General features: G+C 43.3%; 1 protein-coding gene across 8 annotated transcripts in view; it reads left to right on the top strand.

Moving 5' to 3' along the window:
- The window catches only part of LOC110500696 (neurexin-2), a 1,050,333-nt gene that overhangs the window by 179,219 nt on the left and 853,791 nt on the right, over nt 1–17,323 (top strand). For 6 of the 8 annotated variants that reach the window (XM_090214788.1, XM_090214787.1, XM_090214790.1 and 3 more), the window contains exon 3: nt 13,308–13,328. In XM_090214788.1, the coding sequence (XP_090070914.1) occupies nt 13,308–13,328 (21 nt within the window). The remainder of the gene's footprint in view (nt 1–13,307; nt 13,329–17,323) is intronic. The other 2 variants (XM_090214789.1, XM_090214786.1) reach the window with 1 other exon arrangement.

The following is a 17,323-nucleotide window of genomic DNA, read 5'->3' as shown; positions in this document are numbered from 1 at the left end:
CAAAATATATCATCTCTAAACACCAATGAAGTACTCTGAAACACCCAAAGTGGTTCTTCAACCTGAATATTGGTGTTTCTAAGAGAGTGTTGTGAAAACACGTTTTGGGGTTTCAGTGCAAAAATATTCTCCTTTGGCCCTTATCATCAGGTAGCATCAAAACCACAGGAGGCTGCTGAGGGGAGGATAGCTCATAATAATGGCTGGAACGGATTAAATGGAATGGCATCAAACACACACTGATTCCGCTCCAGCCATTACCATGAGCCCGTCCTCCCAAATGAAGATGCCACCAACATCCTGTGATCAAAACACAAAAGCCGTTTGTCATACAAACAATGGGTTATAGCCTAAATAATGATTGATGATAAGGGCCAAAGGAGAATATTTATTTGCGTTATTCCACCTTCATTTTTTTCAATGATTTATTTAGACAGATTATTAACAGGAGGGGCAGTAAAATGGTACATTTCATTGACATTTTACCCACTCAACCACTAAGCCACACTATAAGAAATGATTCTGGGGTGAATTGAAGTTGACAACAAAAAACTGCCAACATATACATAATAAAAATGCTTGCAGGTCATGCTGAGCCCATGGTCTGGTGTTGAGGCACCTTGATTAAACCTGATTTCAATCTGTTTTTCCCACTTCTCTGTCATTTGAGAAGTGTCAAAATATTTTTCAATATTTATTTATTCATAGTGGACAACACATTAATCAACATCAATAGTACAATAATGTGTAAGTCCTTTCAAAGATTTGTTCATTTCATTTTACCAAACATAATGTAAGAATAAATCCAACTTAATATAAGTATCTTTCATGAGGATAATCAAAGAAAGAGAACATTGAGTGATTGAACTCATTGGAAGTCTGTCACGACTTCCGCTGAAGTCGGCTTCTCTCCTTGTTCAGTCTCTTCCTCATTGACTGTCCTGCGTTTCCCGTGGTACTAGGCCTTCCCTGGTTGGCACATCATAACCCCACCATTTCCTAGCAACAGAGGGCTCTCACGGGGTGGTCGGGGGAGTGCTCGGGGAGGTGTACAGGGGTTTCCGTTGGTGCCACCACGGTGGAATGTCCAGACCAGGTCTCCACCGTGTGCATCCCCCCAGGATATGCCAATTTGACTCAATTACCACCTCATCGACGGGGGGATTGTGCAATAAATACCCTGGTAGACGCAGCACTTCCCAGGAGTCACGTGTATCCCCTGTCGCAAGAGGAGACGGCGGCTATGGAAACATATGTCTCTGAATCCCTGCGTCAGGGGTACATTCGGTCCTCCACTTCACCCGCCTCCTCAAGTTTATTTTTTGTGAAGAAGAAGGATGGAGGTCTACGCCCGTGCATTGACTATCGAGGTCTCAATCAAATGACGGTGAGGTACAGTTACCCGCTACCTCTTATTGCCACGGTGATTGCGTCAATGCATGGGGCGCGCTTCTTCACTAAACTGGAACTCAGGAGTGGTGCATATCCGGGAGAGAGACGAGTGGAAGACGGCGTTTACTCCCACCTCAGGGCATTATGAGTACCTCGTCATGCCATACGGGTTGATGAATGCTCCATCAGTTTTCCAATCCTTTGTAGGGGGGGGGGGGGGGGGGGGGGGGGGGGGTACTGTCACGACTTCCGTTGAAGTCGGCTCCTGTCCTTGTTCGGGTGGCGATTGATGTCACCGGATCTCTAGCCATCGGCGCTAATCACACTGCATGTATTTAGTCCTCTATTCCCCTCCATGTCTTTGTGTGAAATTGCATTTATGTTATGTGGGTTTTGTTACGCGCCATACTTTTGGTCTATGTTCTGTGTTTGAGTACATTTATGTACTTGTGTGCTTTCGTTGGACTGGAATAAAAAGTGCGCTACACTCTATTCACTACACTCTGCTCTCCTGCACCTGACTTCGCCTCCACTACACACCCTTAACAAAGTCTTTGGTTTTTAAATCACCTTGCATTTCATATCTTGAAACTTGATGTTTTTAGAGGATTGTGGGTAATTCATTTTTAGATTTTTGATTATTTCACACAATGTTGTATACATGTTTGATGAACGAAAAGTATATTTATATATTAGTATTAAGCTTGTTGTGCCATGAGGTATGATGGATCATGATGAATGGACCGCTTTCCAGTTCATGATTGTCAGTGGAAGATGTATAGAATCCTGAATTCTTGCCGTTCAACCTCCAGTTACAGCCGGTGGTGTGAACGCTTTGCTTGACAATACCTGCTAAAATTGTAAAAGATCAAATGCATAAAAAAAATTAATAATCAAGACTACAGAAAAAGTGATCTAATTTTGCATGATAATGGTGTTTATAAGCTTTAGAGAGAGGAATCTTTACCAAAAGAGAAGGTATCTAATTCTGCACTAAACAGGACCCAATCCTTTCTCTCAGTGCTACCAGTCTTTCACAAGGTGTTGCACAACACACCATGTCATGTTTCAAAACATTTCAGGATGATGTGTTTCAATAAGGTTTTGTCTCCATTAAGTTGGTGGCAGCTCAGTTGCCACTAGTTTTAGTGTTACTAAGCAGATCATTTTAACAGTGTACTGCACTGTACTGTATGTCCAAATGTCCTCATTTGAGTGTGACTGACTTCTGTGCTGCTTCCCCCTGTCGCTCAGTGGGAGGTTGATGAACCCGTGCAATTAGGCCTTCTATTTCACTGATAACATGTTTCATGGAGGGATGAAGCGAAGGAGTTTGGGACTGACATGCTGATACTGTATGAAGTCAAACTCTTCTGTTCTTTCAACTTCTCTTCTTTGGCTTTCTTAGTTTTTTTTTTGTTGCCTTTGTTCTAGTCAGTGGAAATATACTGTGGAGTATCTGCATTGAAATTCCACCTCAGCGCACCACATGCTAGCTGCCAAATGTTCCAGTAGTTTATGATAGGAGCTTCTCGTTTACATTTTACACGCTACATGTAATCCAATTCGCTGTTCGTTATAGTTGATAAAGTTTATGAAGACGGAGCATTTTATGATGCTCAGTCCTCCTTGTCTGTCATCATCAACATGCTATACTGGAGTTACCTCAAAATAATACCAATATTTTCAGTCATTTAGCAATTGTCCTTAATTAGTTAATCCAATCACATCTATTTTTTCTCATTCGGCTCAGTTTGGAATCACCGGGGGATTTGGTTGTGTTACGAGGACAGGGATATGCCTTTCAGATGTCATTTGTCCAGGTTTTCTTAATATTCAGACAAAAGCTACCGAGTTAATTTATCTAGGTCATTTTTAAAGGAGGATTAAGGAAATACTATTAAGGTGCTTTTTCCTCACAAGACGTAGTCCTTATCCTCCTCGCCTGCTCCTGTTGTCATCTCAAAGCTGAGGACATTTGGTTTATTTCTTAACCCACTTTTTCACACTCCTGTAGCTCTGCAGCAAGTCTGAAAGGATTCTCAATCGTGCCTGGCATCCCCTGCTGTGGTTGACAGCATTTATCTCATCTGTGTCACCTGCTAATGTAGCAGCGAGCGACAACCTCTCAAAGCGAGCAGACATTTTGAAAATGCCCCACCACAACATGCTGCTATGTTGTTGAATGCTTGTTCATCTTTACACTGATCATTTACCCTGTCAGGGAAAGCAACTGTTTCTCTGTGCTTCAAAAGCTGGACCGATAGGGGGGAAATGTCAGTGTCTAAAATGGATCTGTTACTTAACAGAGCACTCATCATCTATTTTTTGAATGATGTTGACACATGAATGATATTATATTAGAAGTCAAAATGAAGTTCAAATAAATGCTCAATCTCCTGAAATCAAATGTCATTATGTAAGCTATGCTGGTGCGAGTGATATCTCTCTCTCTCAAGCCAGGGAAATGCTTGCTCGGTTAAATAGTGCAAACACATTCACGCTTGACAAACACATGGTTAAATAGTGCAGACACATTCACACTTGACACACACACACACACACAGCAGACACACAATGTGGGAAACCTCCGGCAGCTTGTCAGTACAAATACACCTGAGGTGTCTCTATCCTCTCTCTGGGGATTCTGAACATGGCCCCAAATATTGACACTGCCTTCCAGCCTTTTGGATATACTCCCTGTCCCCAATGAGCTTCCTCTACCTAGGGCTGTTTCGGTGACCGTATTATTACGAGTCATGATGGCAGTCAAATTCCATGTGAACATTTAGTCACGGTAATTAAGCTTTTCCAAGCTCTGATGCTGCTGATGATCATTAGTAGCCTACTTTCACTTGTAACCTGTTAGAAAGACCCGATCACATGACGGAGAGCAATTTGAATGAGAGGTGTTTCGGCAAGCAGTCGGGAGAAGGAAATTATAACTATTATATTCAGCCCAAGGGCACAACGGCCACTGGCCGCAAAGGCATGGATTTTTTTAGAGGGCATTACGGCCACACAAAAGGGATACAGCTGGGAAATTCAAGGCATTATCAAGTGCTTGTCAAATTGTGAATGAGAGACTGATGAAGTGTGTGCAGCCTGCGCAAAAAACAAAGCAGAGCTCATGTCTTTCATACAACTTTTTTCATATACTCTTTAGAGTCGCATCATGCAGCCTTACAATTGATACAAACATTTAAAGATATAGCCCAACATTTGTATCTGTCAAGCCCTGACCATAGTAAGCTGTTTATTCTCTGTGTTGGTTGGGGCGTAATAGTGACTTGGGTGGGTCATCTAGGTGAATTTGTATGTCTATGGTGGCCTGATATGGTTCCCAATCAGAGGCAGCTGTTTATCGTTGTCTCTGATTGGGGATCATATTTAGGTAGCCATTTCCCCATGGTTATTCATGGGATCTTGTCTACGGATAGTGGCCTGTGTGCACCAGTAGCTTCACGTTTCGTTTGTGCTTGTTTGTTTTGTTTTGCTGAGTTTTGATTTATAAAAAAAAAACATGTGGAACTCTACTCACGCTGCGCCTTGGTCTATTCATTTATGACGAGCGTGACAGTATCACGACTAAAGTTACTTAAATAACTCTAAATTAGGTATATAGGAGTACCTATTTCTTTGTGAGCACTCCCTCAAATCGTTTGGAGAAAATATCCTTCCTATTTTATTCAGCTATGTTCAATTGTCTTCTTCTTTATTCTTAAGGTGTAGGCAATATTACATGGATTTGTTAAACTTTTTAAAATGTTGATGTTTCAAAGGTCTTCATCAGACGCTTGTGGAAGCCAGGAGATGCTACATTTGTTTATGTTAATTAATGGTCAATTACCGTGAGAATGGCAGTTATTTGCATGACAATCACCGGCTGACAAAATTTCATGGCCACAGCTCTAGCTGTACCATCAACAAAAATAAACATTGCTTCTTTCAAACATGTACAGTATTTGTGCTTTTGACTATACCACTGTTTATGTAACAGGCAATTCTGTAGGGCAGCTAAATAAGGCTGACATAAGTATTTCAAATTGGAAAAAACAAATTAGTGCTAAGTACAAAGAAAACCAAAGCAATGCTAATATGTGTGAAGCGAAAAAGGAAGAAACAGTTGGCAGACCACACATAGAAGAGGTTTCAGAGACAAAAGTCTCCCTTGGTCATCACACATTTCACAGCTCTGCAACAAAATCATTGGCACCTCCTGTATGCTCAGAAGAATTGTGAAATATATGCCAGAGCAATTTTTTTTTTTACAAATCTCAGATGCTCTCATCCATAGTGAACTGTCGTGTAGAGTAATGCAGGTGTTGGTGGCCTAAAGGGACTGCAGATAGCTTGTGCTAAGGCAGCCGGAATGGTTCTGCAACGTGGTTACCAGAGGTCTTCCATAGAATTACACAATGCACTCAAATGTCCGGCTATCAAGGAAATTATAGAAAATGTGTAACTCCTAATATGTATAGGTAACATGAATGTGTAACATGAATGTGTGTCTTTGTTTTGTGTTTTTGTGCTTCTACCTTGCTTTTGTTGTTTTTCTCATTTCTGTATGTTTTTTTGATATTTCTTAAGGACTCTTAGAAGACTAGAGATCCAAATCAAATCTAAATCTGAGCAGGCTCATTTCTGAGTAAAGTTATCGTTTTCCATCCCACCAAACACACATCTTAACACTTTTCTACACTTTACTATGTTCTAACTCCACAGACAGTGATACAGTGCCTTGCGAAAGTATTCGGCCCCCTTGAACTTTGCGACCTTTTGCCACATTTCAGGCTTCAAACATAAAGATATAAAACTGTATTTTTTGTGAAGAATCAACAACAGCCCCCTTAAGTTAATACTTTGTAGCGCCACATTTTGCTGCGATTACAGCTGTAAGTCGCTTGGGGTATGTCTCTATCAGTTTTGCACATCGAGAGACTGAATTTTTTTCCCATTCCTCCTTGCAAAACAGCTCGAGCTCAGTGAGGTTGGATGGAGAGCATTTGTGAACAGCAGTTTTCAGTTCTTTCCACAGATTCTCGATTGGATTCAGGTCTGGACTTTGACTTGGCCATTCTAACACCTGGATATGTTTATTTTTGAACCATTCCATTGTAGATTTTGCTTTATGTTTTGCATCATTGTCTTGTTGGAAGACAAATCTCCGTCCCAGTCTCAGGTCTTTTGCAGACTCCATCAGGTTTTCTTCCAGAATGGTCCTGTATTTGGCTCCATCCATCTTCCCATCAATTTTAACCATCTTCCCTGTCCCTGCTGAAGAAAAGCAGGCCCAAACCATGATGCTGCCACCACCATGTTTGACAGTGGGGATGGTGTGTTCTGCTGTGTTGCTTTTACGCCAAACATAACGTTTTGCATTGTTGCCAAAAAGTTCAATTTTGGTTTCATCTGACCAGAGCACCTTCTTCCACATGTTTGGTGTGTCTCCCAGGTGGCTTGTGGCAAACTTTAAATTACACTTTTTATGGATAACTTTAAGAAATGGCTTTCTTCTTGCCACTCTTCCATAAAGGCCAGATTTGTGCAATATACGACTGATTGTTGTCCTATGGACAGAGTCTCCCACCTCAGCTGTAGATCTCTGCAGTTCATCCAGAGTGATCATGGGCCTCTTGGCTGCATCTCTGATCAGTCTTCTCCTTGTATGAGCTGAATGTTTAGAGGGACGGCCAGGTCTTGGTAGATTTGCAGTGGTCTGATACTCCTTCCATTTCAATATTATCGCTTGCACAGTGCTCCTTGGGATGTTTAAAGCTTGGGAAATCTTTTTGTATCCAAATCCGGCTTTACACTTCTTCACAACAGTATCTCGGACCTGCCTGGTGTGTTCCTTGTTCTTCATGATGCTCTCTGCGCTTTTAACAGACCTCTGAGACTATCACAGTGCAGGTGCATTTATACGGAGACTTGATTACACACAGGTGGATTGTATTTATCATCATTAGTCATTTAGGTCAACATTGGATCATTCAGAGCTCCTCACTGAACTTCTGGAGAGAGTTTGCTGCACTGAAAGTAAAGGGGCTGAATAATTTTGCACGCCCAATTTTTCAGTTTTTGATTTGTTCAAAAAGTTTGAAATATCCAATAAATGTCGTTCCACTTCATGATTGTGTCCCACTTGTTGTTGATTCTTCACAAAAAAATACAGTTTTATATCTTTATGTTTGAAGCCTGAAATGTGGCAAAAGGTCGCAAAGGTCAAGGGGGCCGAATACTTTCGCAAGGCACTGTAACTCTCTCCCGGTGGCAGACTGTCTTGTGCTCCTCCGTTTACCCGTTCTCTGACCCTCTTTGCTCCGTCTCCTCTCCAGTCGACTCGAATGAAGAAAACTATCATATTCCGCCTAATTAGTGTATGTCCAATTAGGAAATGTTTCAGAATCACTCTTGTTATTCTGTCTCCACTACAGAAAACTGTTAGCACCCTGATGAAAATAACTTCCTAGAACTGACTTACTCAAACTCTATTGAGTGTCTTACACTGTGAACAGAGCCCCAGGACCAGCTTGCTTAGGGGACTCTTCTCCAGGTTCATCTCTCTGTAGGTGATGGCTTTGTTATGGAAGGTTTGGGAATCCCTTCCTTTTACGTGGTTGTAGAATTTAATGGCTCTTTTCTGGATTTTGATAATTAGTGGGCATCGGCCTAATTCTGCTCTGCATGCATTATTTGGTGTTTTACGTTGTACACGGATTATATTTTTGCAGAATTCTGCATGCGGAGTCTCAATTTGGTGTTTGTCCCATTTTGTGAATTCTTGTTTGGTGAGTGGACCCCAGACCTCACAACCATAAAGGGCAATGAGTTCTATAACTGATTCAAGTATTTTTAGCCAGATCCTAATTGGTATGTTGAATTTTATGTTCCTTTTGAAGGCATAGAAGGCCCTTCTTGCCTTGTCTCTCAGATCGTTCACAGCTTTGTGGAAGTTACCTGTGGCGCTGATGTTTCTCTCTCACTCTCTCTCTCACACTCTCTCTCTCACTCTTTCTTTCTTGCCATCTCACATGTCTTTTCTATTTTAAACCAGTATTGTCTGTTTGTAATATGGGAGTTGTAGAAGATCAAGGCTACTTGTACATGCCACTCAACATGAGAGCTCGTCACAATATCATTTTTGACAGTGCTTGTTGCTTGTAGAATTTATTCTATTTTTTCATGTGAGAGAAAGCTTGTGGGTGACTGTTTGAGAGAGACTGAGTCACACAATATAAAATAAGTCAGATTTGAAATGTAATTGTAATGAGAGGAAACTGGTGGGAGATGACCTAAGACATATTCAATTAAAGTTTACGTGTTGCCTACAAAAGGGGGGGGGGGGGGGTCATAGCTTTGTGGCTTTGTGTTTCTCTGCGTTTACCTTTGCTGATAGAAATTGAGAACATTCATGTCTCTGCCACATGTGACATCGGGTTCACAGTCCAGCACTTCACATGGTCACTGATCTCTGAGTGGCTTTTCACATTGCAGGTCTCTGGTGTGACCTACCATGGGGCTGTGCTGTGTTCGTGTGCGTTCCATATGTGTATGTTTGCTGTTAGGCTATGTGGTGTTGGTGTGTGGCTGCCATGGGTTTTTAACTCCCACAGTGAGGGTGGGCCTCAGTGCTTCTGCTCCTGAGCTGACCAAGGACTAAGAGCTTGCAGTGCTATTGTGTGTTATGTGTAGTCTACAACGCACTGCTGAACAATCACAGACCATTGATTTTTGGAAGTGGTATATTTTCTTCAGTACAGACCACATGTAAGAGATGGCAAAAGCTCCTTACACATGGCACCTCCTGCTGTCCTCACCAGCCTTTCCCCCAGTGTGAGCAGTCATGGTCGAGTTCCTTCCTGACTACTTTGCAGCAAATACCAGAACTTACAACGTCTGGATAGGTTTTTAACATATCATCTAACCACATCGTATGACATAGCAATCTGATGCCCGACTGCACAGTTGATGATGTGGCACGCAACCATTGAAGAAGACCAAAGCCTAGCGCCTGATAAGATAGCAAAAGCTCAGGCTGCCCAGCTCGGCATAGATAACATTTTTGGTGAAAATCATTCACAAAAAGATTCCTGCAAAAATATTATTTGAAAATGAACGCAATGCAATGCCTGCATGTCTAGTTGGGCAGGAAGTCGACCATGCCAGAGAGGAAGAGGTGAAGCGAGAGGGTTTTTCTCCTGTCAAAATCTGTCCAAGGTCAGCAGAACGATAAGCAGACCATCTGCCTTCCCGCCTTTTGGACAACGACTCCCATTGTCAGGGCTGAGACAATATATACAGGATCTTGACCACAGGCGGTTGGTGGCAACTTAATTGGGGAGGATGGGCTCGTGGTACTGGGTGGAGTGGAATCAGTGGAACGGTATCAAATACATCAAACACATGATTTGATGCCATTCCGTTCCAGACATCATTTATGAGCCGTTCTCCCCTCAGCAGCCTTCATTCATCTCGACCATGCTCTCCTTCCAATGTTGCTCCCAGACCTCAACTGTGGTCAGATGTGCAGTGGAGCAGCTGCTGTCAATGAGATCGTTAGTTGCCACGGCAACACCCTATAGCCTTCAGCATAGTGAATAGGGAAGTGAGAAGAACACTTAAACTGACCCCAACCCCCTGAAGACGCCACGCCACCCTATATTAAACGTATGCAGTATGTAAGGAAACGTTTGAGCTGTGGGGAAATATCTGTGATTACAAAAGTACCTCTGGGTATCAATTACTTTGGTAAGGTGGAATTACATTGGAATTATAGACATGAGTCTTGGTTCGAATCCAGACTGCATCACATTCAGCCGTGATTGGGAGTCCCATATGGCGGTGCACAATTGGCCTGGGTAGGCCGTCATTGTAAATGAGAATTTGTTGTTAATTGACTTGCCTAGTTAAATAAAAAAATACTTTCTTTCCTGTTCAATCCAAAATATGTTCTCTCGTCTAGTTCCAATGCCCCAGAGAGACACAGTCATCCTGTGTCTATAAAACAGACCATAATCACAGCATTTTAGATGAATAATGATCTTAATCGTTTACTGGAAGGGATCCCCTCTCGAGGCAGCATGCTATTGGCTCTCTGGGGAGAGGGAAAGTCTAGCTCCGGTGAAGTGGGAACAGCATCACAAAAACACACTATCATCTCACAGTATCTAACCTGAAAATTGTCATGTAATGTTTGTATACAAACCCAGTGGAGTGTCCGATCCCTAAAGGGCACAGACTTGCTCACAATGCATTTGTATTAGGTGCAGAAATGTTAGGAATGATGTTAATGCTTGGCTTTCTATGTACCTCTCACTATTCTCAATGGGGGAACCCAGCTTCCTGAAATAAGAGCTTCCGCTTGACTATGTTTTATCGTCAGATCCTTCACTTTCATTCCGTGTCATATTCCCAGTAATTCCCTAAGCAATGTTAACTCTACTGTTTGAAAAATAAAGTCTACTGAGGTTTGCTGCTCCATCCACTTTCGGACAACGGGATACAATCCACATTAACCGTCTCCGAGGAATATTTTTACACAGGCCCCATAATTACTTGAGCGATGAATCGTGAGTTTGGAGAAAAAGGGAGCCATCCCTTTCATGCTCTGCCTGCCTTGAACAGAGACTCAGAGGCTCTCGCCGAGTGTGTCTCTAAAAGATAGGGTAGTCAAGGCTGAGAACCATCCAAATCAGAGGGATGGGATGGGGGGGGGGGGGGGGGGGTAGAACCATGGCCAGACATAACAATCATTACATTAGACAACCAAGCTCTGGCTTAATCTCTGGTGTGGAATCATGCATCTCTCTCCATTGGCTAGCCACGTCTGGGTTTGTCGGCAGGTATCCTAGTGGTTAAGAGCATTGGGCCAGTAACTGAGCAGGTGCCGGTTCAAATCCCAGAGCTGACTAGGGGAGAAGGTGCCAATGTGCCCTTGAGCAAGGCACGTAACCCTAAATTGCTCTGGTTAAGAGTGTCTGCTAAATGAGTAAAATGTTTGCTCTCTTGACCTCCTGCTTTACAGCAGCTGCCCGCCTCATGAGCAGCATTGTGGGTGTTCTAATCTGAGAATCAATGGGGAGCGGTGGAGGAGTTCTAAGGGATCCTCTTGTGTCAGTGGGGCCCAGGCACAGGCATCGATTGCCTTTTTACGCCAACCCACCCAGGCTCTTTGTAGCCTTTCTCTCTGTATAATGACAACATAGAATACTATTTCAATGAGAAGACCTTGTAGATATTTCTCCGGGGAAATGAATCGTACAGCAAGTCATTGAATGACACAACAAAGGATGCATTTGAGAGAAGCGGCTCTGTACAGATGAAAACAGATAAACACTGCATAGGTACATTATTATGTTCGTAGGAACCGATCAAGCCAGTGCCGTACAGCTAGAGTCTAGTGAAGATGGATAAGTGGACATTGATTCGGATCTGTTCACGATTAGTATACTGGATGAATGCAGTCTGTGAATGAAGTTTTTTGAGGAAGTTGCACTTTGTAGATGTGTAGTGGTTGACCTCGTCTCGCACCGAACGCTCTCTGTGGAACCGCGCTGGGGCTTCAATGGCACGTTGCAGGTTCCCAAATGGCCGCCGTGCCATGAAATCATGAAATCTTAATACTAAAAGTGACGGTAAACAGCACTTCCTGGTCGTCTTGCCATACACAGGCTTTCACTATACATAAAAAATACATTCAATTATACTAAAATAAAGGCACAAGCACGCAATGTACCAGCAAAAGCTACGTCGATTATGATATAACAAACTATCGCTAAGGCCCGGGCCAAGTAAAAGATCAAAATGTTCAACTCTCCATAGGGTCTGATACAGTAGGAGGCTGGAGGCTTTTTCCATGAATGTGTAGTGGATCTTTGATTATGTGATGATGATCCTAGAGAAGCATCTTTCTTACAACTGGATTCCTCGGACTCTCTCTCTCTCTAGATCATGGAGTTGGAGAGATGTCATTAGGGAGGTTGCTCTAACTCGATTCAGCACTTTTGTAATAGAGTGGTTAAGATGTTGAGTGGTTAAGATGTTGAGTGGTTAAGATGTTGAGTGGTTAAGATGTTGAGTGGTTAAGATGTTGAGTGGTTAAGATGTTGAGTGGTTAAGATGGATAAGTGATTAAGATGTTGAGTGATTAAGATGGATAAGTGGTTAAGATGGATGAGTGGTTAAGATGGATGAGTGGTTAAGATGGATGAGTGGTTAAGATGGATGAGTGGTTAAGATGGATGAGTGGTTAAGATGGATGAGTGGTTAAGATGGATGAGTGGTTAAGATGGATGAGTGGTTAAGATGGATGAGTGGTTAAGATGGATGAGTGGTTAAGATGGATGAGTGGTTAAGATGGATGAGTGGTTAAGATGGATGAGTGGTTGAGATTGGATGAGTGGTTGAGATGTTAAGTGGTTGAGACCCAGGCCTACTCTTATATTTGATGCACATTTTTCCCCAGTTCCTTCCATTTGCAGTTGATTTTCTTAGAATTGATGTAAGCCCCCGGCTGGAAGAGGACTTCACATTTTGCAGTCTCACATTTCGGTTGTTTTTCCAAGCATTGTAAATCAAGCCATGGGAAAAATATGATTTAATTTTGCCTGGACAGATCTTATGAATCAAATTGTGCTTTTTTTGTTCTTGTAAATGACCTCTTCTCTGATAACATGTGTTTTGCTTAACAAATTGGAACTACGACAGGATATGTAATTAATTGGATATCTACTACATTGGAATTATGTCTGGATATGGTAATTGTTCCAAATGCTGTTTGTCTAATCTGTTCATTCTCTCTCTCTCTCTCTCCTTCCTGTCCTCATTGGCCCCTTTGAAGCAGAAGAGTATGCTGTCTAATCTGTTTGTTTTCTCTCTCTCTCTCCTTCCTGTCCTCGTTGGCCCCTCTGAAGCAGAAGAGTATGCTGTTGAAGGTAAGGCTACTATTTAGCTCCTACAGACCTAAGATGGATTCTTCTATGACGTTGGTATCCATATTGGATCCTGGTTGCTGTACATTCTGTTGTGCCCTCCCTCTTGGGAGGGGCATTGTCAGTGTGATTGGACAGCGATTATGGTGACTCCCGGGGGCATAAATGACACTGTTTTTAAAATGGAACCACAGCTTTTGTTTCTCTAAATAACATTTCCTACTCTTCTCAAAGTTCCGTTCTTTTCTTCCTTTGTTTGATTATTTTATTTGAACTATTTCTGCATATGGTTTCTCAGTTGGGACTTTATACTCCTATATGTGACAGGGTTGGCAATTGCGAAAGTGATTAATGATTCAACCTAGGAGTAAAATATGTGACTATTATCAAATGCTAATAAGTCGTTGAGATGGAAGTGTTTCTAGTAGGACAGGTGAACCCTGTGATACTGTTTCTGGTTCCCCTCCGACTCCCTCTACTCCCACCTCCAGCGTGGGAGAGCGGGTAAGAGCCAGGGCTGCCAGTCAGGGCCCTTGGGACCACATCAGCCCCTGAGGCTTGTCGCTAGCCTAGCTCGCAGCTCAGCCTAACATATGGGAAGATTAGCATTAGATCCCTGTCTGTCTGGACCCGCCTGTCATTTCCTCAGCAGTACCAGGGGGGGAAATGAAGGAACATCAACCGGATCAGTCAGACAGAGGTGGTGTAGCAAGCAGTTTACCGATAACTCCCCAGACACGCCGTTCCAGACACGTTTGACTCTGTAATTGATAGGCAGGCTGATCCGACCCGTGCTGCGCTGCGCTGTATGCGGCGAGGGCGAGGTTTGCTGGACTGGGAGGGGGGCCGCCATGTTTCCCCCTATCAGGAATACTGGGTGATGGATTACCCCTCTCCCAGGCTGCAGCAAGCTCGCAGGGGAAATTGCTACGGAAAGACACTCAAAGTTTTCCCCCAAAACATGAATAGGATTTTCTGCAGTTGTTGTGCTACCCACCCCTGTGTCTCGGTTCGAGTTTGTTTCATCATATTGGAATCAGAGAGAAGGAGTAGTTTTATTCATCAAATTGGAATCAGAGAGGAGTAGTTTGTTTCATCATATTAGAATCAGAGAGAAGGAGTAGTTTGTTTCATCATATTTAAATCAGAGAGAAGGAGTAGTTTGTTTCATCATATTGGAATCAGAGAGTAGGAGTAGTTTGTTTCATCATATTGGAATCAGAGAGAAGGAGTAGTTTGATTCATCATATTGGAATCAGAGAGAAGGAGTAGTTTGTTTCATCAAATTGGAATCAGAGAGAAGGAGTAGTTTGTTTCATCAAATTGGAATCAGAGAGTAGGAGTAGTTTGATTCATCATATTGGAATCAGAGAGAAGGAGTAGTTTGTTTCATCATGTTTTAATCAGAGTTGAGTGCATATTCCAGTTTGTCTTTACTTCGTGAACCCAATTTGAATTGTGACCTGGGTTTGATATGCAGAGAGCAGGGTTGTATAACAGAAACGGTTTGAAGCTGACATTCTCCCGCTGCGTTTGAATCTGAAGATCAGAGACCTGTCCTGCTATCTCCTCCCTCAGTGTGTGTGTGAGCGCTCACGCGCTTGGCGAGTCACGACCGCCCGTGCCGCCGGGGTCACATGTCGGAAGCGCTGAAGCTGTTGATGGGAAAATGTCAGGGTGGTGGTGGGGGCGGACAGCGAAGGGACAGAGGTCATTTGTTTCCACGTTCCCGGCTGATGTGCCCTGACGGCTCCTCACTCCGTAGCGCGGCCCATGCCTGTGTGAGGAGTTAGGAGGGGGCAGCCAGCTACCTCGCTTTGTGTGTGTGTGTATGTGATCTTGACTCGGAGGAGCAGAGCGAGGACCCATGCTGCAATGATGTGTGGCGATCTGTTTCATGCCCCAGCCCCAGAGGGACTACCACAGCCGAGGGCCCACAGGAGTGGACGGCAGACCTCTACCTGCCACGACTGCCTCCCAGAATGGGAACAAGAGTGCAGAGGCCCAGCAAGAGAGCCATGGGGGTCCTGGGTGACCATTAACATTCATTAGACTGCATAGCCGAGTCCAACTGGGACACATGTCAGTGACACAGCCAACAGGGGGTCCAGCTGAGAGACTACCCAGGAATGGAAGGACGTCGGGATTTAAATCTGGTCTGGCTTGTTATTTCATTTGCCCCTTATATTTTAAACTGATTTTGGACCGTGCAGACACTACTTCTGGCGCCGACAAAGATGGCCGCCTCGCTTCGCGTTCCTAGGAAACTATGCAGTTTTTTATTTTTTTACGTGTTATTTCTTACATTGGTACCCCAGGTCATCTTAGGTTTCATTACATACAGTCGGGAGGAACTACTGAATATAAGAGCAACGTCAACTCACCATCAGTACGACCAAGAATATGACTTTCCCGAAGCGGATCCTGTGTTCTGCCTTTCACCCAGGACAACGGAATGGATCCCAGCCTGACAAAGACGTCGTAAAAGAGGGAAACGAAGCGGTCTTCTGGTCAGGCTCTGGAGATGGGCACATCGCGCACCACTCCCTAGCATACTTCTCGCCAATGTCCAGTCTCTTGACAACAAGGTTGATGAAATCTGAGCAAGGGTAGCATTCCAGAGGGACATCAGAGACTGTAATGGTCTTTGCTTCACGGAAACATGGCTCACTGCTGTTGCAGCCAGCTGGTTTCTTCACGCATCGCGCCGACAGAAACAGACATCTTTCTGGTAAGAAGAGGGGCGGGGGCGTATGCCTTATGGTTAACGAGACGTGGTGTGGTGACAACAACATACAGGAACTCAAGTCCTTCTGTTCACCTGATTTAGAATTCCTCACAATCAAATGTCAACCACATTATTTACCAAGGGAATTCTCAACGATTATAATCACAGCCGTATATATTCCCCCCCAAGCAGACACATCGATGGCCCTGAACAAACTTTATTTGACTCTTTGCAAACTAGAAACCACATATCCTGAGGATGCATTCATTGTAGTTGGGGATTTTAACAAGGCTAATCTGGTCTGGTCTGGTACGGCAACTGCTCCGCCCACAACCGTAAGGCTCTCCAGAGGGTAGTGAGGTCTGCACAACGCATCACCAGGGGCAAAGTAACTGCCCTCCAGGACACCTACACCACCCGATGTCATAGGAAGGCCATAAAGATCATCAAGGACAACAACCACCCGAGCCACTGCCTGTTCACCCCGCTATCATCCAGAAGGCGAGGTCAGTACAGGTGCATCAAAGCTGGGACCGAGAGACTGAAAAACAGCTTCTATCTCAAGGCCATCAGACTGTTAAACAGCCACCACTAACATTGAGTTTCTGCTGCCAACACACTGACTCAACTCCAGCCACTTTAATAATGGGAATTGATAGAAATTGATGTAAAATATATCACTAGCCACTTTAAACAATGCTACTTAATATAATGTTTACATACCCTACATTATTCATCTCATATGTATATACTGTACTCTATATCATCTACTGCATCTTTATGTAATACATGTATCACTAGCCACTTTAAATTATGCCACTTTGTTTACATACCCTACATTACTCATCTCATATGTATAGACTGTACTCGATACCATCTACTGCATCTTGCCTATGCCGTTCTGTACCATCACTCATTCATATATCTTTATGTACATATTCTTTATCCCTTTACACTTTTGTGCATATGGTACTAGTTTTGGAATTGTTAGGTTAGATTACTCGTTGGTTATTACTGCATTGTCGGAAACTAGAAGCACAAGCATTTCGCTACACTCGCATTAACATCTGCTAACCATGTGTATGTGACAAATAAATTTGATTTGATTTGACACTTTGCATTGGTCCAAGGGTAGCTGCTGAAGTTTTGTTAACTTTTTATTCTGGATGCTTTTGGGCAGTTTAAATGTGACCCTTGTCTGGTGTTCCAGGTGTGTCCCAGTTGCAAAGCTATTGGCTCAAAGAAAGATGATTCTAATCTGCAGGCTTGT

Source organism: Oncorhynchus mykiss, chromosome 21 (assembly GCF_057628025.1).
Source record: "Oncorhynchus mykiss isolate SJ-2025 chromosome 21, ASM5762802v1, whole genome shotgun sequence".
In the NCBI taxonomy this organism is placed as follows: Eukaryota; Metazoa; Chordata; class Actinopteri; order Salmoniformes; family Salmonidae; genus Oncorhynchus; species Oncorhynchus mykiss.
This window is presented reverse-complemented; position numbering and strand designations above follow the sequence as displayed.